The sequence below is a fragment of the Colius striatus genome, chromosome 10 (assembly GCF_028858725.1).
Source record: "Colius striatus isolate bColStr4 chromosome 10, bColStr4.1.hap1, whole genome shotgun sequence".
Lineage (NCBI taxonomy): Eukaryota > Metazoa > Chordata > Aves > Coliiformes > Coliidae > Colius > Colius striatus.
The window spans coordinates 21,602,284-21,629,213 of NC_084768.1; the positions used below are offsets into that span (position 1 = coordinate 21,602,284).

At 43.2% G+C, this 26,930-nt stretch overlaps 1 protein-coding gene across 2 annotated transcripts; it reads left to right on the forward strand.

Moving 5' to 3' along the window:
- Positions 1-4,916: 4,916 nt before the first annotated feature.
- RNF2 (ring finger protein 2) lies at positions 4,917-26,266 on the forward strand. Of its 2 annotated transcripts, none has more exons than XM_062003728.1 (7): positions 4,917-5,159; positions 17,675-17,763; positions 19,096-19,256; positions 20,625-20,840; positions 21,459-21,731; positions 22,855-23,026; positions 24,244-26,266. In XM_062003728.1, the coding sequence occupies exons 2-7, from the start codon at positions 17,677-17,679 to the stop codon at positions 24,343-24,345; spliced, it is 1,011 nt and encodes a 336-aa protein (XP_061859712.1). In that variant the 5' UTR covers positions 4,917-5,159; positions 17,675-17,676; the 3' UTR covers positions 24,346-26,266. The 2 variants fall into 2 exon arrangements, with proteins under 2 accessions (XP_061859712.1, XP_061859713.1); XM_062003729.1 differs by lacking the exon at positions 4,917-5,159 and adding an exon at positions 6,088-6,128.
- The last annotated feature ends 664 nt before the right edge of the window (positions 26,267-26,930 follow it).

The following is a 26,930-nucleotide window of genomic DNA, read 5'->3' on the forward strand; positions in this document are numbered from 1 at the left end:
ACTTAAGCAGCCTCTGAAAAGAATGGCACAATCACCTGATGAGCTTTTCTGCTTAAGGAAATTAGCTCACAGTTGATGACACAGTTATATGGGCATTGCATGCTTTGATCAGCTCCAAAACAGAGTGAGTCTGTGATATGCAAAATCCTTTAAAATATGGTAAAAAAGAGGGAAGGAGTGGTCATTCATTTTCTGTAACTCATGCATCCTGATTTATTTTTTTCAGGATTTTCCCTCCTCTCCTTTTCTTTACATGCTTCTGTCCTTATCCTTGGCTATCTGTTTAAAAATGTACTTCCGTTTATCAGTTTTTGTGCTGAGAAACACAACAAGCCAAGACACCCTGATATGTATTTACCCCTTGTGCACTTTTCAGTGCAAGAAAAACCTTCAAAAACTTCAGCAAAAATGCTCTTGTTTAGGCCAGTCACTGGCAGAAAAAGCATCTACACTAACAGAACTAATAATTACAGGAAAAAAACCCCTATGTTTGATCACACCTGGTTCATACAGCTACAATTACAAATGTGACTAAATTTATTTGTGCCCTCCTTCAGAGAGACCTTTGTGGATACTATGGAGGCAGAGTAAGATACTTCAAGCTGTATCGTCTGATGTGAAAAACTCCTCAAGAGGGCACCAGATAGTTATCTTAAGCATCATCCAGGCACCTATGGTGAAAAAGCTCACCTAAGTTGAGATGAGTAGCTGTATTAACCGACTATAAGTCAGGTCTTCAACTACACTCAGCTTGAAGTTTGCTGCTTCTGTTTTGGATCATAAGGAGAGCTCACATGTAGGTATTGCTTCTACCTATGAACCTCTGATCTTACTATCTGATATCACATACTTAAAATATTGCACATATCTAAAACGTTGCCTAGAGCTCTAGGATGTGAACAGTGATTGTTAAATTAGTTTTCCAGGGTACAGCGCAATTTTTTCACCACAAATCAAAAGTTCATCAGTGCAAGAGTCAGATTTATTACAGGTTAGTCTCAGTCTATAGAGTTATTCCCCCAAATGCTGCCACTTTCCATGCTTCAAGGCCTTTGACTTTGTCTTTGCAATTCACATGTATACTTAGATATTCTGGTGCCATTCATCAAGACCTTAACTGTTTCAAAACACTGTGTAAATAGTTTCCTCTATGGGAGACCACACTTGGTAAGTATTAATCACACTTATTTCCTTACTGCAGAAGATAGGATGTTGCAAATATGTTTGCTGAATCACAAGTTTATAAGTTCTAAAAATGGTTTTATCGTGTCCCTGTTTCTGTTCAAATTACCTCTGCTAGGCACTGGAGCTGAAACATTCTGCATTCTTCTTTGCCCTGAGACTATGTAGATCCTTCTGAAAGTATGTGCAAAATCTCAACTATTTTTAGGAAACAAGAAGCTAAAAGCCAAACTACAAAATGATCTCTTTTCCCTCAATGCACCTCTTACAATGCAAAAGGTAAATAAGATAGTAAAAAGGAGTTACGGGAAAACCAGATGCAGCTTGACACCTAGCCTAGATTCAGTCTTACTTAACTGCCCCTTTTGCCACAGAAATAGCTCTCTTTCACTAAAGCATTCCAAAAAGTCATCCCTTATCACATCTAACACAGAAACACCAACAGTCTTTAAAGCAGATTTACAATGATTCATTTGTAATTATTTTGAAACAACTGCTTAATTGCAGAAGCCCCTGCATAGCACATGAAACTAGCCTTGGCATCCTGGCTGTGATACTAGAGGGAAGCATGTTATGGGATAGCAGGACTTTATACTGCATGTTTTTTCTGCCTGCTGCAGAGAAAGCTGCAAAGAACAAAAACGCTCACAAACACAAAGGTTTCAAATACAATATTATTCATATCCCAGGCTTTCTTATCTGCACTGTGAATGCAGAATCACAGAATGATGGGATAACTTGGTCTAGAGGGTACTTCATTAGGTCCCTGTCCAACCTCCCACTCAAAGTAGGTGAGCTCTGGGCTCAGACCAGGTTTGCTCAGGGCTTGAACCAGTTGGGTCTTGATAACCTCCAAGAAAGGAAGTGACAACATCTCTGGACAAACTGTGTTGCTGCTTGAGTGTCCTCATGGAGAGCAGGTTTTCCCTGCATTCACTCCAAACCTTTTTTGTTTCAGTTTGTTGTCATCTCTCACCTTGCTCCTTGGCAACACTGACAAAAGCCTGTCTCCAGATTCTCAATAACTTCATAGGAAGGGGTTGGATGGTGTAGGGTCCCTGAAGCCTTTCCTGCTCCAGGCTGACCAAGCCCACTCCTATGGCCTCTCCTCTCAGGGCAAATGCTCTAGCCCTAATTACCCTGGGGGCCTTTCTCAGCCTGCTCCAGTTTGTCAACGCTTTTCCTGCACTAGAACACCAAAACTAGACATGGTATCTGGATGTGACTGAACAAGTGCTGAGCAGATGAGACTCACGTCCCTCTTGATGTCCCTGTTTGTGTCACCCAAGATGCCAGTCCCAGAAGCAGTAGAGTCCTGGCTCTGGTACTGATCAGGGTACCTGATATGGAGACAAATTCTGCATCTACACCACAGTTTTCTTGTGAACAGGAAACCTTCTTCATGTTGATGTATTGATAGACTGACAGCCTTCACTTGAAAAGTACTCAGTCACCCTTTTTTTCACAACATTCTTGCTACAAGAAGTAGCAGGAATATTATTAGCACAGAAGATCCATGGTGCTACTTTTAAATGGTAAATACAGGAAATATAAACCAAAATCAAATGAATACTCTTATAAACATGGTAAGTTGAACACCACTTGCACAACGTAACTGTGTTGAATTTCTTTTTGTCGCTCTTTCCGTTCTGGAAAATGTTTTTAGTTTGCTAATTTACATGCCACTGTATCATTTTGCCTTTTACCAGATGCTTCCATCTCACCTTGCACTCTATCTACCTTTGGAGATCTGCCTTCCTTACAACTGCACGCTTTCATTTTACAAATCTTTATTTTTGCAGCATTCAATCACCTAACATTCATTTAACCTTTTTCATCTTGAAATAATTTTTACTAACTGTGCTACATTAACATAGGAATTTCTTCACTCACCATAGTACTGCAGCCAATTAACAAATGAGGCAATTTTCACCAAAGAAAACTTTCTAGTACAGCAATAGCTTGACAGATGATGTCTTCCTTCCCTCGGCACTGACAGACAGCTGAAACATCAGGAAAATTTCAGTCAGTAGTTCTGACAAGTTTAATTCTAAAGAAAGAAACTTATCAGAATCTTTTTCTGTTCTGTTCCTGCTTTGAACTTTAACATTTAAAGAGCTTAACACAACCCAGTTAAGTAAAATAATTCTTTAAAAAAAACAAAAGAACAAAAAAGGACTGTTAAATCCTGTCCCCAGCTGACTCCCTGTGAGATTTAGTGCAGACATTTGATCACACTTAGAAAACAGAGCTGCTGACTACCTTATCAAGCGCTTGGGTGGATTTAATTATGTAGGCTGCAGTGTAGGTCACAAGGAGTGTAGGGGAGTGAAAGCTGCTACATAAAATTAGTTACTTGGAATGACCAGGAATAACCAGACATAGGCTAGAATTTCTTAAAAACACATGAACTTTTGCAAAGAGAGAAAAAGTCCAAACCAGGGCTTTGTTAATTTTCCAATTATGAGAATATTAACTGTAAAAGTCTAGCAAAACTTAAAAAAATCCATACTGAATTGTTTTAAATACTCCATATTGAATAGTCTTAGATGATGTTGCTACATCATTAAAGACTGAAGTATTAACTCAAATTTACACCTCATGAAGTAATCTCTGTTCATTTTTCACTCACACCAGATTTAATTACACTAAGAGTACTGCTTTGCTTTTGCTGTAAAACAGTTAATGACAAGACCAATAAACGCACCACTGAAGACCCAAAGCTCATAAAAACTATCTTAACAAACATTAAAACACAGACACCAGAAGGCAAATGCTTATTTCACTTTATGACCACAGAGTGGACTTGAGACACTTGAAAACATCTAATGTACATTTTTGTGTCTTAAACACAAGCACACTGAGTTGTGCTACAGTTTCTTCCTGTTGTCTGACCATGAAGATGGCAACATGCTTTTACATTGGGATGGGTGTCAGCTGCTCCAGCCTCACAGTTCAGCCCTGCCCAGGCATCTAGCTCTGTTTCATGGCCTACAAACAGCAGCTACGTTCCTCTCCTCAGAAAGACGGCTGAGAGCAAGATTGGTTAAGGGCCATGGAGTTTAGGTGGCTTGTTCAGGGAGAAAGGCCCAGCAAAGGCCTGCCAGAGACCATGAGTTTGCCCCCCTGGGTCCTGAGGCTGGTGGACACACTCATCCAAAGAATTAGTAACCTCACTCCATCACTTCACCTTACACTGAGACACAAGCAGTTGCTTGGGGCCAGACCTGACTTCAGCCAAGATACCACCGTCATCATCTCTCCACACCGCTGAGAGCAGACCTGCTGGCCCCCGGGCAGGCACCGGGGCTGCGGGAGGCTTAGCCTCGCGGTCCTCGTCCCCTCCTCAGAAGGTCGGAGCGGAAAGCAAGAGGTCGGAGCAATCGCCCACCACGGCTTTACCTCAGGTAGCGATCAGCCACCACTGCCCCCCCGTTCCCTCCCGTCCGGCGACATTGCCGGTGCCTAGTGCCGTTCCAGGCCCGCGGCGCTGGCTCAGGGGCGAAGGACCGCGGTTAGCTTGAGAGCTTAGTCCCGGTGTGGGCCGTTAATAGGGAGGGTGGCGAGGGAGAGCGAAGGCCGCAGGCTGAGGTAAGGGAGGGCGCTCGGGACCCGCGGCGGGGGAAAGGCCGTCAGGAGCGCAGCGCTGACAGGCGATGGGGAGGCGGGGGCCGGGCGGGGGCCGGGCGGCCGCAGCGGAGGTGTGGGGGAGGCGGGGAAAGCAGCCCCCAGCCGCCGCGCCCCGGAGGGGAGGGAGGAAGGCGCTGGGCTGTCTGGTGTCGCCAGCACCGTCCGCGCTCCCCCTGCCCAGCCGCGGCCATGAATATGTAACTCCCTTCTATTTCCCGAGCTCCATTGCGGAGGCCGCCGCTCGCCATATTGTGCTGCTGGGGCTGCGGACTCACCGCCGGCGAGGGAGGGCGACCGGGAGCGAGCGGCGCAGCGAGACGCGGCGGCCTGAGGGGGAGCGGCGGGCGGTGAGCGCGGAGCGGCGGGCAAGGCAATTGCGGGGGCAGTCGCTGCCGACGGGTGTCTCCCGTAGTGGGGCAGGGCCAGAGTGCCGAGCCGGCGGCGTTCCGGCGGGCTGGCTGGTGCCGGGAGCCCCTGGTGCAGGGAAGGTGGAGGAGGGCAGGTGGTTGTTCTGGCAGGCTGGGGGTGTCCCGCAGTGGGCTTCCCTCCGGGCTCGGGGAGCTGTCCGGCGAGGAGCTGGGGTCGGACTCCCCTGGCCGGGCAGCCGCCACGCAGGTGAGCGCGCCGCGCGCCCCGGTGCCAGCGGCTCCGTTCGCCTTGAGCCATCTGACAGACAGTCCCCGGCGGGCTGGGGCTGCTCGCCGCCCGCGCGCTGTGGGGACCGGTGATGAGGCCGTGGGACGTGCCGGGACCCTTTCAGCTTCTTTCCAGCTTGGCGTCTTCGGCGTTGCTGCAGGGCCGCGGATAGCTCCCCCAGCCCCGGGCCGTTCCCGGGGGCCCGGCGTGTGGCGGCGAAGCCCGCAGTTGCGGGAATATCTGTATCTGTATGTGTATATGTGCACACTCACAATCTGGAAGCTGCAGGGAGAGGTACCATACACAGCTCCGTATTGCAACTGAATACCATAACACCAACCCTGAGAGCAAGGCATTGCCAAATGCCTTTCTTGGGAAGGGAGCACTGATTAATAGAGTCACAAGCCGTTATTGTTGGGTTTATAGATTGCTCCTGCTTAAAATACAGTGTTCAATATGATTTATTGCACTGCATTCCCAGTCTTTTGTTTCTCTGAAAGCTGGTGTGCATCACCACCCGGAACAGTATCTGCAAGGCATGATGCTGAGAAACCAGGTCTGGGAACGACTGGACGGTTCTTGTGAAAATGTCATCATTTCCAGCAGGGCATCAAGTGGAGGAAGACACTGTGTTGGGAGCTGTGGATGTGCTGCCTCCCTTCACACTCTTGCAGCTTCCGGTATGAATTTAGCACCCGTTTCTTGCCAACTTTCATACTCTATGGTAGCCGTCTGTTAGAAATCAGTTGCCATCCTTGGACCCACCCCGTGGCATAGTGTATACATGAAACAAACACTCCAAGCAATATTTGTGTATTTTTAGTTTTTGTTAAGCTTTTAAATTTTTGTTTGGGGTCAAGTGCCCAATCCCACAGGAATCCAGAAGACAGCTAGCAGAGAAAGATGATTTTCAGTGTTGGAATAGAAGTCCAGTCCTTTTTGGAAGTTGTTAGAGCTCTGTGATAGCTATGCATTGCACACAGTCTTTTAAGGATTAAAGGAAATTACTTACATTTGAAAAAAAAGTAACTGGTGTGCAGGTGAAATTAGTTTTGCTCAGGGAAAATTCTTTAATCAAATATGTCATTCATTCAGTGACAAGGACTTGATTTGTCATAGGAGCTCCCTGCAGAGGTACTCTCATTTGTATTCATCTACATTTTCACTAAAAACTTTTGTAATGAGATAATTTGACTTTTTTATACATCACGTCAAGCTCAGAGCTGGCATTCAGCTTGTCAGCTAAGACAGGCACTCAAAGAAGTGGGTATCAATAAGCAGTATATTTCGCATTAGAGGATGCACTTGCTGGAAGGATTACCTTTATCAGCAGTTTAGAGACGGTAGGAATTTTAGTGGGATGTTAGCATGAGTCACAGTGTCAGTAGCAAGCTTTATGGCTAGATCTGAGTGTTACAGTACACTTCAATGATGACAAGCTTAGAACATCTTTAGACCTTATTGACACAGTGAACTGTGATTTACAATATTTAATAAATACTGTATTACTTTCTGCATTCAGCTTCCTAATAACAGTGGGACATAGATTTTGCATTGGGGGAGTATTTTTAACTACTTCAGTGGCTAAAATTTAGACTTTTGGCTTCAAAGCTTTGGAAAACCAGCCCTGCTGCAGCTGCCAAGGTAAAGCACTGCCTGTCATGTCTTAGAGTTGAAATAATGTGGAAATGCTAGTGAAATAAATTGCATGGGACTCCTTTTATCCCTTTATCTTAAAACGCTATGTTTTAAGAGTAATGCACACTAACATGTTGAGCATGAAGACTTGGTAGGCAGAATTCTGGCATTTTCAGGGCTGTGTTGTCATTAAATAGAAATATGGTTGACAGTTACAGGAAAGCCATCAGTCTTACATATGATATAGGTGTTGAGATACATGCATTTTGTCAGCTTGCTTTAAACATTTCTCATTCCCTCACTTAACAGAAGGAATGCAAAGGGGGGAAAAGGCAAGGGGAAAAAGGAACTTCCAAAAACCAAGATCTAAGTCTGCAACTGCTCAGTTGTGTTTTTCTTGAAAGAAGCACTGGATCTACTGTTACTGAAACATCAGCTCAAAGAATATACATGAAATGAGTATCATAGTAAAGAGATTCTTTCTGCATTTTACTTGCTTTTTACTGAATAAATCAACAGTTTAATAATGATGCAGACAAAGAGATTGGAGGAGGAATGTTGTGAAGCCTCAACTTGTCTCTGCTTGCTGATGAAAGTAACTGGCCTCTGATGCTGATATTTAATTCTTTATTTTCTGAGGAATGAGCAGATTTGATATTATGGACCTCTTCAGACTCATTGCAGAGGATAAATATTTTAGGAATTATCCCTGTCTGCCTTCCCCCCACATCTCAATTGTGGGGCTCTCTGGCAAACAGCTGGGAGTTAGGAGTAGTGTTCTGCTACCTAATTAAAAACCTGCTTTGCTCTTTACTCTTCACCACTTAGGGATAATACTAAATTATTTTGGGTGATTTGTGAGTATTGCTCTCCTAGTACTGTTTACAAAGTGTACAATTTTGTTTGAGAGAGTCCTTAAAGCACAAATTGTTAGCTTTAGATGAAAGCTGTCTCGTTGCCAAATTAACAGTTTTGTTTCTGTATACTTATTGCAGCTATTGAGTCAACCACACATAAGATGTTTTGAGTCTTTCTTTTTTGTGTCTTGAGTGCTGTGGGGGAGTGTATTTTCTGTTTATTAATAATCAAGCCAGCTTTTGTTCTTGTTAGGAAAACTGTCACTCTTGGTTGTGGTAAGTTTCACTATGATAACTGGTAAGTGGGTGAGAAATTTTTCTGTCTATCTGACATATTTTCAGAATTTCTGCCACAATATAAACTCATTAGAATACTACTGCTTGCTGCCATTTATATTCATAAATGCAATGAATAGTAGATGTGTTATATGTTATAAGGAAGGAAAACAAAGGAAACAAAGGTGTCTCATTTGAAAAGATCACAGGGGAAAGCAGTGCACCTGATTTATGGTGTATTTGGCTTGAGCTTCTACAATGTTTCTTAAAATTTGCCAAAACAGAAGTCCAAGTAGCTGATGAGCAAGCTTTCATGTTTTATGCTGGTAGAATGAAAAAATGACATATTCTGAGGCTCCCCAGTTCAAGAGAGATAGACAGCTTCTGGAGAGAGTGCAGCGAAGAGCTACTAAGATGGTGAGGGAACTGGAACATGTTTCTTAGGCAGCAGAAAGGCTAAGAGACCTGGGGCTGTTTAGCCTGGACAAGAGAAGACCGAGAGGAGACCTTATCAATGCTTATAAATACCGAAAGAGTGGATGTCAAAGAGGATGAGACCATTTTTCTGTGGCGCCCAGTGACAAGGGCAAGGGATAACTGACACAAGCTGGAACACGGGAAGTTTCACTTGAACACAAGGAGAAACTTCTTTGCTGTGCGAGTGAGGGAGCCCTGGCACAGGCTGCCTAGGGAGGTTATGGAATCTGTTTCTGGAAGTTTTCAAACCTGCCTGGACACACTCCTGTGCGACCTGATCAAGGGGAACCTGCTTCAGCAGAGGGTTGGACTGGATGATCTCTAGAGGTCCCTTTCAACCTCTACCATTCTGTGATTCTTTGAAATCCGTGTTAGTTTCCTGTTGGAAGTATAAGCAAATCTGTGCAGGCTCCTAAAGCACTGCATTTGGTGGTCTAGCATGGTCATTGCAATGGTCACGCAAGACAGTTCCTTTTTGACTGTCTTGCAGGCAGGTGGTGAGCAAACTTTTATCCCTGGGCAGGGGAGGGATGTCCAAGGGCTCCACAGTGTGCTGCAGGGAGCAGGAGGTACAACCTTGAAAAGTATTCTAACAAATAAGATGTGGAGACAATAGATCAATTCTGTCACTGTTGTTTATTAACATCTTATTAAAGTTATCTTCATGTTTGCAGTTGAACAGAGCACAGGTTTTGACAGTGGTGGTGCCTGACGATGCCACAGCTGTCAGGAAGGAACCTGGAAGCCTTGACCATGCATATCTCTGGCAGGAGGTTACCATCCGTGTGAGCACAGTGTTGTATTAAAACTGCAAAGTCCAGAGGGTGAAATTGAATCAGTGTGTTTCATTATCCCCACTAAAAGTGGATTAGGTAAAAGCATAACTGTGTTTGGGTTTTTTTTTCCCCTGTTATAACTGTAGCTGTAGAAGTGATTTCTACCAGCACAGTCATCAGTGAAGCATTTATTCATGTTCTCTAATTAAAAATTGAAAATAGAAGACTAGATTTCTAGAGACCTAACCTTTGCTGCTGAACTAGTAACAGCATTTGTGGAGATGGGAAAGATGATTTGAATTGTAGTATGCTTTCTGTTTAAATATGCAACAGACTAAAAAGCTGATCATTTCAGTACTCACGTTGTTAAACTTAACCTTTAGTGATTGAAACAGTTAGTTCTTGCTTTCAACAGCTAGTATTTCAGGGAGAGAGCAAGAAATCAGATACCCTCAAAAAAATGTGCCAGTAGTGCTGTGAGGGTAAGAAGGTACTACAAAAAAACCCAACCCAAAATACTGGTTCTGAAGCATGATCCTGTGGAGAGGGGTTACACTGTCACATCCATATAAAAGTGGTCTTGTGCAGCAGACTGTAAGGTCCAGTGAACTATAAATACGCTACTAGAGAGTGAACATGAAAAGGGGAACAACAAAGTCTGATTTAAAGGTATCCTGAGGCAATCTGTATCATTCCTAGCCTGTTTATATGTGTTTAGTTACTGTGACAGATTCAACTTTTCTGGAGTTTGAAGGGTTTTTTTATTTGCTCTCAAAAGTTTTCAATCCTTTATCCCTCCTATGATCTTGTACAGCATTTAAATGAGTTTTAGGCAGGATTTCAGAAAGGCATTTTTGCTTTTCTCTTTCACAGCTGGTTATTAATTCTGAAGTCTAAGGTTGATTTAACTCTAAGAGCTTAAGAACTTAATTTTTGAAACTCACTTGGGTAGTCACACAATACACAGTAGTGTGCTTCTTAATATGAGAAACTTTGCATAAAATTTAACAAATAACCGAGAATATGTCAATTCTCCTCACTTCTCGACAGAGTTATTAATATTAATACTTCACAGGGCTAAATTATGGCTTGGTAATGTCTGTTTTCCTTTTATATGGATTGTAGGTGATGAATTTGGGCATTTATGGGTAGGAGGGCTAGAGAAAGATTTGTGAATTCTGGGGTGCCTGGAGGCAGCTAACAGGTTATAGAGAAAGGCCTCTGCAAATACAGCGATAATTTTGTGTGCCGCAATTTTTGTAGCTCAGGAGATGTCTAGGAAGGTCTGATCCAGAACTGTAAATAAATAGTTAAACACTAAGGATTGAGATATCAACAGTAGGGGTGTGATCTAGGAGGCTATGTGAAAAGGCCACTGATGCCCCTAGCAGGAAATATAGAACTTATTAGAATAAATGAATGTTTAGCCCTTTTACACTATGATACTCTACTGCTATAAGTATACAGAGAAGCACCAACTTAAAGTCATGCACTTCTGTCGTGTCTGGACGTCCTTAACACTGTGATAAAACAGCCTTCAGTGTGATCAAAAGTTTAACTTGATACTTTTTATTTTTCTAATATTCTTGACATCTGAAATGGGAAGATTGTCTCTCTTTGGTCCCTTCTATTAGTGTAAGATTCATTGAATCCTGTCATAGGTGTACATATGTGTAGCAGATGGTTTGCATGAGGTCATAGCACAAATGTTTCTGAAGGCCAGGGTGAGCAGCTTGACTGCCAGATTGGAAATGCTGCCATACTCCACGGATCAGTTCATTTCAGGTCCGTTACATGGTGAATGGCAATTAACTGGAAGATCCTGCGTCTTAAGGCACCTGGCAAAGCTCTTTGTTCCTTATGAGAATAAATACAGTGAAGAAACAGTAACAGTCCATGTGCTAGCAAGTTACTGTGTTTCAGAAATGCAAGCAGTATTTTTCCCCCTGTCAGATGTCATCTGTCCAGTAGCTTACTAGACATTACATTTCATGGTCACAATTACATTATGTTTCATAGTCACAGCATTAGATGGCGTAACTTGGTTTTCAAGGATTTTTTTAATATTGAAGAGAAATGCCTATCAGATTGATGATGCAAGCTGTGACAAAATGGGACTAATTATCAGGAAAACGAAAAAGTTGGAGGTAGTGTGATTGAGAGGGCCAATCATGATGGGAAAACCTCGACAGTGTTACAAATTGTTGAGGCTGTTGAACTGTACCAGTGCCTCATATTTCTCTACATTCCTCAGTTTTATTGGCTGCTTTGGGACATTTTTGAGTCTGTGGACTTGCATTAATTATACAACTGTTCGGTTTTTTTCACCTGGCTAGTAGTGCTCTAGGTTGTCTCTCTTAACAGCTCTTTATAGACTGGCAGACTTTGGATTTGTTAGTTTGACCGTTTGAAAACACAGAGCTTTATACTTGCTTTGGAGCTAAACGCAGCTTCCCAAATTTTTATGTACTTCCAGTGTTGAATGCTGTAAGGTAATGTCTCATGTAGTCAAGTCTCTTCTAGTTTAAAAGCTTTTATCAAGAGTAATGGAATGAGAGGAAAAAGTATGAGTCTTTCTGGGGTGACCTTTACAAAGAATTTCGATGAGAACTTTCACATTTTGAGAATTCTAGGCTAGATTTTAAGGGACAAATGAGAGAATCGGACAAACTGTATTAAAGGTTGTGTGCTTTCAAGGAGCCTGTAAAAATGTGTGCTTACAACTTCTCCTAATGTGCATTCTGGTGAGAATACTATGAAGAAAAGGAGACTACGTTATTTTTCATACAGAACAGGCTGGATTTGTATTTTAAATGTAGAACTTATACAACCTTGAGTGTGGGGAACATCTGATACTCATGTATGTACAATTAATTTTATTATATTGGTAATTCCTTCATTGTGCCAGTCAATCAGTTACCTGATGTTCAGTGGGGGTTGGATGTACTCATCTGAAAGTAAAATTGGTGCTTCATTTTCATGTTAGTGTTCTGGTTTTATTACAGTTAAATTGTTTTCTCAGCCATACTGGGCCTATATTGATAAAATTGATCAAACATTTGGATGTTAATCTCTTCATTTATTTCTGTAAATAAAGCAAGAGAACAGGATGGCAAGGGACCAGATGAAGGTGTTGTTAGAATGAAATTATCAGAACGGTTGTGACATTGTGTCTGTTTCTCAATGTGCGTCACACTGTCAAGGGTAACTGAAATTGGAATGACTTGAAGTAGTGAAAGGATAGACCTGCTGTAAGTCATTTCATCACATTGAACATCACCTGCAACATGCACTGCAGCCAAGTGCTTGCATTAATGTCCATTACTGGAGCATCTTTCTTATGAGGGAAGGCTGTGGTAACTGGGGCAGTTTTGTCTGGAGGAGACTGAGGGGGAATCTCATCAATAATTACAAATATCTAAATGGTGGATGTCAAGAGATTGGGGCATCACTTTTTTCTGTTGTATCTAGTGACAGGACAAGGGGTAATGGGATGAAGCTGGAACACAAAAAGTTCCATTTAAGCATGAGGAAAAGCTATTTCACTGTTGAGGTGAGGGAGCCCTGGCACAGGCTGCCCAGGGAGGGTGTGGAGTCTCCTTCTCTAGAGGTTTTCAAAACCCGCCTGGACATGTTCCTGTGTGACCTGATCTAGCTGGACCTGCTTTAGGAAGGGGGTTGGACTACATGATCTGTAAAGGTCCCTTCCAACCCCCACCATTCTGTGATTCTGTAATTCTTATTTATGGTCACATGTGGCCTCAGGGTAATCCCAGTTAGTCTTTATTTTCATATGTTTTTATTCAGGTTTAAGTTCTGTTTATTTTGTTGAGCTCCAGAACAGGTTTAAAGGTTTACTCTTATAGAGTGAAATACAAAATCCCTTAAAAATGGACCTGGGGAAAAAAACTGTTTGAGTGCCTTGTGGTTAATACCTCTCCTAAAGTACAGGTTATGATGTCAGCCTTCCAGCAATCCTAAATATAGTCTTTGTGCCATTATTTGGATATCCAGGGAAGAGTGTAGGGGCAGCAGTCAAACCTGCAGTGGAGGTCGCTTGTGATTTTCCTCTGGGTTGACATGGTCTCTTCTCCCTTGTTTTTTTTTCTAACTTGGTCTTTCTATCCCACAGATAAAGTCCAAGAACGTGTTTCTTTGTAAGCTGACCTATCATAAGGCTGGAAAACATGGTATAAATACTTGTTTGTTACCAGATTTGACTTCTAGAGCATGTAATTGCTATTTGAAGTTTCAGCTTCATAGTTTGTATTAATTTGGAATCTTTAATACTCTTTTAATTGGCTTTGATTGTGCTTTGCAGATGATAGACTTCTATTTAATGTGTACAGAAGTATTTTGAACACTGTCTTTGTGCAAGCCTTGCTAACCACTAATTTTTAAACATAGTAGTTGTTTACAGAGGAACTCACATTAATGCAGAGTATTAGCTGAGAAGTGTTTGGTAGTAATTTTGAAATTAGCCCGTGAAGGTACTTTTAGGTGTTCTGTGATAGCAGCAAATCTATTCACTTGCTGGAATTTATTTTTGTAGTCTGTACCCAATCCTTATGAATCTGCAGATTGACTACTCATCTGCCACCACTTATAGTTCTATTGTAACACCAACAAGTGTTAAATTTGAGCAGATACCTTCAGTTCTGAAGAGGCCTGTGTTTCAGTAGGTACTTAAAACCCAAGGCATTTTTGCTTGCTGTTGGTCAATTTAGATGTACATACAGGTGGGAAAAACTATTCTCAGAAAACATTTGTGTGGTGTTTTGGAGCTTACTTGTTACTTTTCCAATTTAAACAAAAATGCATAGTTGTGAGTTTTACTGCTAGTTCCACAAGTTCTCAGAAGATATTTAAGAGTGTTCTTTTTCTTAAATGTGTGATTGAGTCATGTGTTTATGGAGGAAACTCCCATCTTAAGCAGACTTGCTGAGTGCTTTTTATACTATAGTAGGTGTCTGCAGGCTTAATGTTGAGTAATTTAAAAACTCCACACAGTGTAATGTGGATTTTATTGTTGTTGATTTGGAGGGTGAGGGAGCTTTTCACCTTGTTTGAATTGACCGTGTTTCCACTGTTCCTTGCTTTGACTTCATACATACCAGAGATGTAGGAGGTATTTGCTAGTGATGAGCGGCCTGCGTGAATCCCTCCAGCTTTCAGCTAGCTTTAAGGGTTTTTCCTCTTAAAATTGGAAAATCCTATTACTGCAGACCTTAGGGTGATAATGAGGCACTCGGCATCTCAGAAGCCTTTGGAGTAAAGCTGGTCAGTTATTTCGCATGGCACTTGTACCACGTCTTCTGCAATGTAGCTTCAGGCTCTTCAGCAAGGCTGTGATTTAAGTGATGGTGTTAATACACTTGTTCTCCAGATTGATGGGTTTGCTGGCAGCCTGACACCTGGAGAGCTGCCACACTTATGTTTTAGCAAGCATAAGCATGCAAGTTTAGGCAAGATGCTACTTGTGCGTGCAATGATCTCTGCTGTGGGGCTGCTTAGATGAGCTCTTTATGGGGAATGTTGAGAGCAGGCTTTCCATTAAGAGAGGCTGGAATTACTGGGATTTAGTTGTGTTAATGTACTGCAGTCTGAGTGTGTGCTTCAGTGGATTTTGGGAAGGGTGTCAATATTTAGCAGCTTCACACATTTCTCTCAGTAGTTGAAATGACAGTTAAATGTATCGGCTTTAAAAAGCACTTTAGAGTAGTGTCCAGTGTGGACACAGAATAGTAATGTTGGGCTTCTGGTAGAACAACTCACTGGCAACACCACATCACAGAATTCCCTACCCAAAGGACTTGGCTTCCTGTACGGGAATTAGAACACAGAGAAATACTATTTCCTTTCTTTGCCACTAGTACACTTTTCAATGTTGCTTCCGTGCTGAGATGTGTAACTTAATACCATCATTAAATTCACACTTTTGAGTAATTTAATTAAAATACCCAGCCAGGACTTGCTGATCCTTGACCAGACTGAGAGCTGACAGTGTGTACTCGGGTTGTTCTGCACTTCTAACAAGGGGGAGTAAGGGCTGAACTGGCCATCTTACTTTTCTGATCTACACAGAAGAACGTCTCTAATGACAAGCAAACTGTCTTTTTAGGGCACAGTATTTATATAGCAAAAACTGAACTTGATGGTCTGTCACGTCCTAATGATTTCTGTTGATGCCTCTCCAGACCTTAGTTACTTATTAGATATAATAGTGGTCATGGCTACTTTATCTCAGTTTTTTTTTCCCCTCCTTCCTCTTTTTGTAAGGTGAGAAAACTCTTCTGTGCCTGGATAAAAGTAGACATAATAATCTTTGCTGCAGTGCTCCTCTTGCTTTTCCTTCAGCAATTAATTAAAGCTTATAATAGAACCTTGCTCTCTGGAGAGACTGACCCTTTTCAGATAGAACTCGATGAATTAGAAACTGGATGAAGTACCTGGTAGATGCCGATAGAATCTGCATTTGGCTGTGGATCTAAAGGGTCTGGAAATACAAACCTAGAATTTAAAAAGAAGTGATAAATAGAAGAAAGCACTTCTGCTTTTTTCCACCCAAGAGAAATGTCTACAACTGCAATCTCGACTCTTGCATGGTTGCATTTATTTTTTTTAAATGTATCACATGGTCCTGAATAACTTTTCCTGCTTTGAGGCAGGTGCTTTTGGAGAGATGGAGGGGATTGCACCTTCTCCCCCAGTGTGAAAACATTTTCTGTTCAGAAACATCATTTTCTTCTGTTGTTTTGTACCCAACTTTCTTTCCTTGCCATGTTGATTTTGACTGAGGTAGAGTTAATTTTCTTCACAGTAATATGGGATCATGTTTTGGATTTATGCTGATAACAGTATTGATAACACAGGCATGTTTTGGTTATTCTGAGCAGAGCTTGCACTGAGTCAAGACCTTTTCTGCTCCTCATCCCACAGTGAGTGGGCAGGGGAGGCACAAGGGATGGGACATAGCTGGGATAGCTGACCCCAACTGACCCCAGGGTATTCCATAACATGTGGCATCACACCCAGTATATAAAGCTGGGGAAGGAGGGGCATTTGGAATGATGGTGTTTCACTTCCAAAATTGCCATTTTGCATGAGGGAGCCTGGCTCTCCTGGATGGCTGAACACTGCCTGGGATGGGGAGTAGGGAATGAATCCTGTGGTTTCCTTTGCATGTGTGAGTGGCCTTTGCTTTACCTACTAAACTGTCTTATCTCAACACATGAGTTTTCTCACTTTTCCCCTCCCAATTCCCTTTCCCATCTCACCGGGAAGGAATGAGCGAGCAAGCAACTGCAGTGGTTAGTTGCCAGCTGGGGTTAGTTGCCAGCTGGGGTTACAGCAGGACAGTGCCTTTGCCTGTAAGCAAATTCTACAGCAGTGGTTGTGGAGCATACCAGTCATCTCTTGAGTGCAGTTCTGTCCCTGTCCATGTCCAGGAATGTGTCTCTGCCTCTACTGATACAAAAGAGTGAGTGAAACTCTGATAGTATGTGTATGATTTGAGTTTCTTAAAAACTTTGGACTTCCCCTCTGCCACAGATCACTGCAAATGAGGTGGACATCCACTAAAGCCTAGGAGAATTGCACAGAAAACCCAGAGCCCTTTATTGCCATTGCCCAGTGACCAGGTTTTCCTGATCTTTCGGTATTCTCTGAACTTCTGATTGGAAATCCAGAGGAATGCATTTTCAGGGGGGAAAAAAAAATATTACAGTGTGCTTGCAGTGAATGTGTTCAGCTGGTTTTTGTATGACTGGGTAATTTTGACCTTTCACTCAGCTTGCAAGTAGACTCTACTTGACCTGTATGCACCTTTGTAAGTGCACCTTTGATGAATGTTTTCCACATCGGGTGGCATTTGCAGCTTTTTCACAGCAGTGAAAGCTCTCTGGCCTTCAGTTCTGTGTCACTTTTGTTTAACAACCTTAATTGACTTTCACAAAGTGTTCATGGCTGACTGACTGCCTCAATGTCTCTGGAGCGATACAGAGCACGAGATTATCCATGTGTAATGCAGCAGAGCCTGGTACTTGGCTGAACTAGTGTTCCCACTGTGCTTGGGCACAGACATCTCTGTGTCTGCTCAGGCCTGGGACCCTACACTTGCCAGGGAAGACCCTTGGGAGAGGCAGCTGGCTCCTGGAGCCAGGTGGACGTGAGTTTGCAACTCGTTTCTCTTTCTCTCCCCAGCCATGTCTCAAGCCGTGCAGACCAACGGGACGCAGCCTTTAAGCAAAACCTGGGAGCTGAGCCTGTACGAGTTGCAGAGAACGCCGCAGGTAATGGGCCCTGGAGAGCTGGCCTTGGTGGCAACGCTCGCTTTTGCACTTCTTAAAATGCAGAAGTTCATGTTTAAGGTTTTGTTTTTCCTTCAAGTGTGTCAGCTGCCTATTTGAAATTATAGAATATTTAAAAGAAATTCTTTCAAAACAAAACTTCTCTTGTAATTTAAAAAAAAGATGTTTGATCTGTGTTTCTTTCTTCTTAGCAGCATGAAGGTGTATGCTTGATGCAGTTGTGCATGTCTTGTTTTCTATTTTACTTTGTTACTCTTTAAAAGAACAGTAAAAAGTGCCATCTGGGTGTGAAGATTAGTAAATTTCATTGAAGAAGTTAGGTCCAGTTGGTGGCCGGTCACAAGTGGTGTTCCCCAAGGCTGAATTGGGGCCTGTTCTGTTTAACATCTTTGTTAATGATCTGGATAAAGAGATCAAGTGCACCTTCAGTAAATTTGCTGATAACAACAAGCTGGACAGTTGCATAGATCTACTTGAGGGCAGGAAGGCTCTTCAGACAGACCTGGCCAGGTTGGATTGATGGGCTGAGGCCAGTTGTATGAGATTTACCAAGGCCAAGTACTGCGTCATGCACTTGGGCCACAACAACCCCAGGCAACACTACAGGCCTGGGGACATGTGGCTGGAAAGCTGTCTGAAGGAAAAGGCCTTGGGAGTGTTAACAGCTGCCTGAATGTGAGCCAGCAGTGTGCCAAGGTGGCCAATGGTGTCCTGGCTTGTATCAGAAAAAGTGTGGCCAGCAGGACCAGAGCAGTGATTATGTCCCAGTACTTGGTGCTGGTGAAGCTGCACCTTGAATACTGTGTTCAATGTGGACCCACACTACCAGAGGGATATTCAAGTGTTGGAGCCTGTCCAGAGACAGGCAACAGAGCTGGTGAAGGGTCTGGAGCACAAGTCTGATGAGGAGCAGCTGAGGGAACTGGGGCATATTTAGCCTGGAGAAAAGACTGAAGGGAGACATGATCACTCTCTGCAAATTGTTTACAGGAGGTTTTATGGAGGTGGGAGTTGTTCTCTTCTTCCAAGTAGCAAGTGATAGGAAAAGAGGAAATGGTCTCAAGTTTCACCAGGGGAGGTTTAGATTGGAGATTAGGAAGAACTTTTTCACTGAAAGGGTTGTTAGACACCAGCACAGGCTGCCCAGGGACATGGTGGAGTCTCGTGCGTGGAGATATTTAAAAGCCGTGTAGCTGAGGTGCTGAGGAGCATGGTTAGTGGTGGATTTAGCAGTGTGAGGTGGGTGGTTGGACTTGATCTGAAAAGTCTTTTCCAACTAAAATGATTCTATGATTATACTTTCTTTTACACTAGGAAGCCATCACTGATGGCTTGGAAATAGTGGTGTCACCCAGGAGCCTGCACAGTGAACTGATGTGTCCCATCTGTTTGGATATGTTGAAAAACACCATGACGACAAAGGAGTGTCTGCATCGCTTCTGCGCTGACTGCATCATTACAGCCCTCAGGAGTGGGTATGGAAACATCACTACAGGGAAAAGGGATTTTCTTTTAGCTAAAAATGTGGTCAAGGAAATCCTTGGAAGTCCTGGGTGCTCAGGGGGGAACAATTACCTGTCTGTGTGCTGCACAATTCTGAATGTGTCAGACACCTTTCATGTGTCATTCTTCGGCATTTGGCCATCAGTGGCAGACCAGATCTGGGTTTTTCCCCTCATATCTAAAGTCACTCATAACTTTATTTCTTTCAAGTTGAAAGCCTCTCTTTTATTTTTTTGTTTTAATTTTTGGTCCAGAAACAGCAAAACAAAAACATACCATGTTACTTAAAAATGAGTCTCATTTCCCTTCTTCTTTCTTTTCTTAATAGTAAATTGCAAATTATGCAGCCTTTCATCAGTAGTCCTACTTTGAAGCTTCGTTACTGAAAGAACCTAAGAAAAAAGGGTGAGGAAGCAGTGGAACAGGCTGCCCAGGGAGGTTGTGGAGTCTTCTTCCTTGGAGGTCTTCAAGACCTGCCTGGACATGTTCCTATGTGACCTGATCTAGGTGACCCTGCTTCTGCAGGGGGGTTGGACTAGATGATCTCTAAAGGTCCCTGCCAACCCTACCATTCTATGATTCTAACCTACAGTAAAAGACAAATGATTTTTTCTTGTATTCTTCAGTTACAGATTCATGTTTTCCCCAAAGCACTAGAATTTGGAGGCAACTAACAGCAGTTAAGTCAACGACTTACCCCTTTCTCATAACAGCAAGTATCTGTGTTCAGAGGTCACACTTGTTTGCTGTGCCTGTGTGAACTCTGATAAACAATTAGCAAAAACACATCAGAGAAAGAAGAAAGTGATCACAAGTAAAGACGACAGTGTTTCAGCCACTGAGGCTTCTTCCTCTTACAGGAAAATAAATGTATGAACCTGACACTTGAGTTAAGTGAGAACAAAATGGTAGGAAAGAACAGACTGTTTCAGTTTTCCCAGTAATTAGTGTTTGAACTATTGAGTAGGTTCATTATTCTTTGTTTTTTCCTGTGAGTACTAGAAAGACTGTGCCTTGACATAGTGTCCTCTAGATGTGCGTTTTTTCTAGGTGAAAATTCAGTCTGAGGGTTAAGGGGACAACTGGGTTGCAGAGTGGAGCTTCTGAACCATTCAGTCTAAATACAGTTTACTTGACAAAGCAGCGTGGAGATACGTATTTGGGAGTTGTGTTTAAACATCTGGAGCTACCCAATCTGTCAAAAGATAGAAGCCCCATTCCAGATTTGCTATAAATATTGAGTCTTAGTGAGCGCTCTGACTAGGAGTTGCTGCATTAGGGCAGCCTGCTGTTTCTTCCAGAGAGTTAGTATTGTTCTCTTCCTTTTTGTTGGTGTCCAGCAACAAAGAATGTCCCACGTGTCGAAAAAAGCTGGTTTCAAAAAGGTCACTGAGACCAGATCCCAATTTTGATGCTCTCATCAGTAAAATTTATCCAAGCCGAGATGAATACGAAGCTCACCAGGAGAGAGTGCTAGCCAGGATCAGCAAGCACAATAACCAGCAAGCTTTAAGTCACAGCATCGAGGAAGGATTAAAGATTCAGGCCATGAACAGGTATGTAATCCATGTCATTTGTTCACGTTTAACTTTATTTGCCTTAACACTAAAAATACACTGTTTGTCCCCCCTCCTGCCAATGCATCACGGTTACAGGCAAAGAAATCGACACAATGCCAGAAGCTGGCTTTTATTTATGACTTCCATGAGGCTGGAAGAAACAGTATTTACACTGCAGTGAAATTCTGGGTATACACATAAACCTGAGAGCCAGCTGGGAAAGAGGTCCCAGACTTTATGTTGTGGTGAAGCATGATGGGATTTATGTTTTTAAACACATGTGGATGTGTGCTGGATGAAAATAATGGTCTGAAATTGCCCGAAAAATAAAAATAACTCTAAGGGGGTTAAAAATGATCTTGAAGTGTGTCTAAAAGGTGTCTGAGGGATAGGAAAAAAATCCAGTCTTGACTATGAGTATCTTTTCACAAGGAAGAATTAATTATTTTTTTAAACTTCAAATACCTCTGAAACATTTGGTGCTTGTGTGTGCACACACCTGCCTGCGGGCATGCAAGAGACCGGGAGAGGGAGCAGCTGGACGAGTGTTATGGGCCAGTACCTTGGGTGAATTCTGAATGGTGATTAGGGTTTATTCCACCCCTTTCTGATCAGGTTACAGAGGGGCAAGAAACAGCAGATTGAGAATGGCAGTGGAGCAGAAGATAATGGAGACAGCTCACACTGCAGCAATGCCTCAACACATAGCAATCAGGAAGCAGGGCCCAGTAATAAGAGGACCAAAACCTCAGATGATTCTGGGCTGGAGCTGGACAATACCACCACTACTGTGGCAATAGACCCCGTAATGGATGGTGCCAGTGAAATCGAGTTAGTCTTCAGGCCTCATCCAACCCTCATGGAGAACGATGACAGTGCACAGACAAGGTAAATGGCTTCTGTTCCTCTTCATGTATCCTGCTGTTACTTCCCCGTGTTTTTGTTTTCTATCTCTTCTTGGGGCTTTAAAAAATCCATCTACTTGGGTCATGCTGCATCCTGTCTAACCATGTGCTCTCTTTCCACTGCAAGTCAGATAGATGGTACCACTCAACTATGATCAAAAATAGAGTCACAATCCATGTTAAGCCTTTGATCACCAATAAAGATGTTTTTAAGGGTTTGTAGCATTGCAGTTCACAGCAGGTACTAGGATGATGGTATAGTATCAGCCCATTTCTACTGATCCTTAAAATCTTTTGGAATAAACAAACCTTCCATAGTGTCAGCAGTTTTCAGAGCAGCTTTGTGTCAGTGGGATTTGGAGGCTGGAAGCTCTTCCTGGCAGTATTTTTTCATGATCCAGTCCAAGGACAGACTGCAAATTTTGGATCACAGTTGCAGTATGTCTGGAGTGGTCTTGAGAAGTTTCCTTGGGCCTCTTCCTGGCTTTCTCTCCCATTGAGACATCTCTCTGCAGGGTCTATGAATATATGAAAAGCTTCAGCCAACTTTTATTTTTTGGTTTGGAGGGAGTTCTCAGGGTTGTTTTGAAAGGGAAAAAGAAAGCTAAGCTTGTGGGAGAGGCTTCTGCAACATTTGGGTCAGCCTTTAATTCTTGCCTGAACGACTGAAGTGAGAACAGGCAAGGAGACAACAAGGAACAGTAACATGGAGCAGAGGTGCAGAGTGTGGCATGTGCCTTCTGGCCTTCTATCCAGGCACCTCAGGCTCTATCTGCTCTCAGAAGGTTTCAGTAGCCAGGAGTAGTTGTCAAAGCCCCTTGACAACCTGTTGTTAGGTTTTTGCATTTTGAGCAGATGACAGGATAGCACTGCTTTCTCTCTATAAAGAGCAGGAGAAATGTCAAAAACATGTAAGGATGCTTTGGAACGGTGTCATTTGGTAAGCTGCTTGTGTGTCCTGGGTGAAGGCAATTCATGTTCTTGCTTGTGAGGTGTCTTTAAAGGCCTTTTTACACTTGATGCTTTAACATGTGGAGCTGTGCCAATGTCTTTTTCCTATACCTGCAGCTCAAATGTCTTTGATTATCTTTGTGGCTGTCTCACAGATACATCAAGACCTCTGGCAATGCCACTGTCGATCACCTGTCCAAGTACTTGGCTGTGAGACTGGCGCTAGAGGAGCTTCGTAGCAAAGGAGAATCCAACCAGATGAACCTGGACACGGCCAGCGAGAAGCAGTACACCATTTACATTGCCACTGCCAACGGGCAGTTCACTGTAAGTGCCACTTCTGAAAGTAAAACTGAGCATCAGTACATCCTTGATACAGATTGCTTAAAGTCTGCTCAGCTGGGCTTTTCCTGAGTTGGCTTAGGGGTAAAATTTATAGCACCGGATAATTTGTTTAGAAGATCATCAACTGCATTTTAGAAAGATATATCCAGCAGAAGCTTGTTGAGTAGAAAAGGAGGCTTGGAAGTTTCTTGGGGAAAAATCTAATCCAGTTGGATCCTATTGAACAACTACCTGACTTAAGCCATCAGTTTACGGTTAAAACCAAAGAGGAAAAATATGACTTTCTCTGAGAACCTTGTTTCAAGAGCAGATAGTTCAAGCACCAGGAAGCATCTGTGGCATGGTGGAGTTTCTCCACTTCCAGTGCAGGCTTCTCACGTTCTGCTGTGGAACAGCTGTGAGTACACTCAGAGAGGATTCCCTCCTCTAAGTTGTGGTTTCTGTGTATTTTGAAGTCTGCAACAGGGCAATCACAGAATTGTTGAGAGCGGAAAAGACCTTTAAGGTCACGAGTCCAACCATTACCCTGTGGCGCTGCCACAGCCACCACTAACCAGTGTCCCTCAGCCTCACAGCTACACGGCTTTGGAATCCCTCCAGGGATGGAGACTCCGCCACCTCCCTGGGCAGCCTGTGCCAGGATTTGACGACCCTTTGGGGAAGAAATTTTTCTCGATACACAATGTAAACCTCCCCTGGGGCAACTTGTGGCCATTTCCTCTCATCCTGTTACTTGTAGCTTGGGATAAGAGACTGGAGTTGGATTCAACTCTGAGCCTGGTCTTCCACTTGGGCATTTCTCAGAATAAAATGTTTACTGGTTAAAAGAGAGGCAAATGCTTTGCAGTAAGAGTCTGTTTCAGATATGACTACAGATTGTCCTAAAGACAAAAGCAGAGATGTTCCTGGTGTAACTACACATCTGCTACTCCTGCTGTTTGCTGACAGAGAAGGGAGGAAAACTCGGGTTCACATTACTTAAATTAACTTTGCCGAAGTGTTTTCTGGTGCTGTTTCGGTGAGGTTAGCAGGAATTTAGAATAGCTTGTATCATTGCTTTTTGATGCCCTCAGATTAGCCAGTACCTTGTTCCACATCATGAGTGACTACCTCTGCTATGTGCAGTTATCTGTTACTCCAATACTACCTGTGCAAGCTGTTGGATTTCATGTCTGGTTTGGCTTGTTGTTCTCTTCTAGGTGTTAAATGGGTCATTTTCCTTGGAACTAGTGAGTGAGAAGTACTGGAAAGTGAACAAACCCATGGAACTGTACTATGCACCGACAAAAGAACACAAATAAGCTGTGCTGGGACCGACTCTTTTTATAGTTCCAACTTCTTTAATATGAGAAGAGGGCACCGCCATCAACTTCATGGACAGCACTCGTGATGCCTTCAGGTTCTCTCAGTATACTCCTTAAGATGATTAGACAGTATTCTGGGTTGTATTTAATTTAGTCTTTGGTTTGGGTTTTTGGTTTTTCCCTAGGAGACTAAATGACCTTCTCCAGTGCAGTCCAGTGTCTGACATGCTTTTTTGTTCCTAATGCATGATTACTGAAGGAGTGTTCCAGTTTGGAATGTCTTAATTTTGTCCAGGTAAATCTGGATTTCAAATACATTTGACACAGTTATAGTAGCCTCTGTGAAATACCGAGCTTTGGATGGCCCAGTAAGTCTTGTCAGTAGTAATATATGCCAAGGAATGTGTTAAATGTTGTCATTTGCTAATGGTTATCCATGTAAAGGAATGGGAGAGAATTGATTTCTGGGAGTCCTGCAGCTAAAGAGAAGATTCAAAAGTCGTTTTCTTGCGGAGCTGTAGTGAGAAAACTGACACTTTAAACTGGGTTTAATCCCTCAGTGCAAGGTGAGTCAGGAGATTGGGTTACTTTTGAATGAGTATTAAAAAACACTCATTAAAACTCCTCCAGTTAAAACCCCCCAAACAACCTAAACCCTTAACCCTTCCCTGTGTGGGCCGCACTGACTGTGCGGCCCACGGCCACCTCCCCTCTGGCCCCGGTGCAGTGTTAGCCTGTGCTCACCAGCTCCATTGAAGAAAACCTTCTGGCATTCTTGTAGCCAGCTCCCTCAGATTTGTGTGGTGAATGTACTGGAATGTTCTGTGACAGGCCTGGAATTGACTGGTTTTAAGCAAATCCTTGGAATCACAGTGTGTGGCTGTCAGGCAGCACTGACAGGCGCTACTTTATGGGGCTTGCACAGCCTCAGCTGGGTGCCTCTGCAGGCTCCCCTGAGCAGAGAGGGCCCCAACCCCAAGCTGCCCCAACACTCACTTTTGCTTTTTCTTTTGCTATAGCTTTAAACAAACATGGCTTAGCACTTTGGAAGACAACTGTAGTACTTGACAAAGTTGACCATTTAGTGTCTTAAATTTAGGTTTGAGTTTTCAACCTTGGCAGTAGGCTGTGGTGTGAAGTGCAGTAGCTGCTGTTCGTTGGCACGTGAGACTCCCTTCCCCTCGTCCCAGCCTGGGGGCTGCTTTACCTCTTATGGGAAACCATGTTACCACAAGGCTTCCTTTGCTGCAGTACTTGCCCATGAAGCCTTTTGCCCATTTGCACTTGAAGCTAGAAGCAAAAAATGTGGCTGCTAGGCAAGAAGTCATCAATTTTACACTGTGAACTGTCGCTTCTCCCTTGTTCTGCGGGCGCCAGGTGGGTTTTGGTGTGCAGTACAGAAGTGTTTGGGGCTCCCTGGGGAAGGTGGCACGTTCCGTTGCTGCTGCCCCTTGAGCTGAGCGCTTATTGCTGTATGTGTCTATTCCTCAGATCAGCTTTTATCCCCATGTGAAACCTGCACAGGTTCCACTGAGTAACTTCATTATTTCATCTTCCTGGAAAGACTTGGGTTTCTGTGACGTGAAATGAAGTGTTGAGGCCCCAGGGCACAGAGGGGGTGGTTTTAAAGGCAATTCATGACTCTGGTGAAATGTTGCATTGTAGAGACTAGTAGTGCATGTCCAGTAACTATCATCTGGGGGGTGGGGGAGTGGGGATTATAAATGCTTTAAAATTTCTGGGGAAACTTCTAGGTTAGTTGCAGCATCCCTTCCCGTTGTGATAGCTAAGGAAACGTCCTGTCCCTTACGTAAGAGGTGTTTGTGAAGCTGAACAGTCTGTCTCGGAGCTGTCTGTCCCCAGTTCTTTATGAAGCGTGGGAGAACGTGAAGCTTTTCTTTTCATGGTGTAGTGAATTTACTGAATATTTATGTTCTTTAAATATTATGTATATCTAATGTAGTTGTTTGATTAAACCATTGATTGCACTATGAGTCTTTAGTGCTAGAAACTATTTTATTGTTAAAATGACTTTACTCTTCCTTTTAAAGCCACGTTATCTTTGAAGTCTAGGACATGCACTAGGTACAGGCTGAGCCCAAGAGCTCTAGTATCCAACTGAAGTCACACTGAAATTCTCAAAGTGACAATAAAACAAAAAAATGTTACCATCAAGCTGTTGGAAATTCTAGTGCTGCTTCCTCTGGTAATTCCTAAAATAAACCCTCTGGCCAGTGCTGGTAGGTTTAATGGAGCTGTGGAGAGGAGGGTGGGCTTGGAGAAGAAAGCAGCTCTTCCTGATGCCTGTCACTGCTGTTCCAGCTGGAGCCTGGAGCCCAAGAAAGTTCTGTTCCTTGACATTTTCTCTCTATAGTTATTACAATTGTTAGGCAGCAGGATGCTCTGGGTGTTAAGAGGGAATGCTGGTGTATGCTCAGAGTAGGGCTGCCTTAGCTGCACTGAAGCCCTCAGATGGGAGGAGGAGCTCTCTCTGCCTGGACTCCTGCTATGGGAGCTGTGCCAACAGTGATTTTCAGAGCCACCTTTGAACAGCGTTGCCTCCCTGAAAGCTTCCCTCAGTC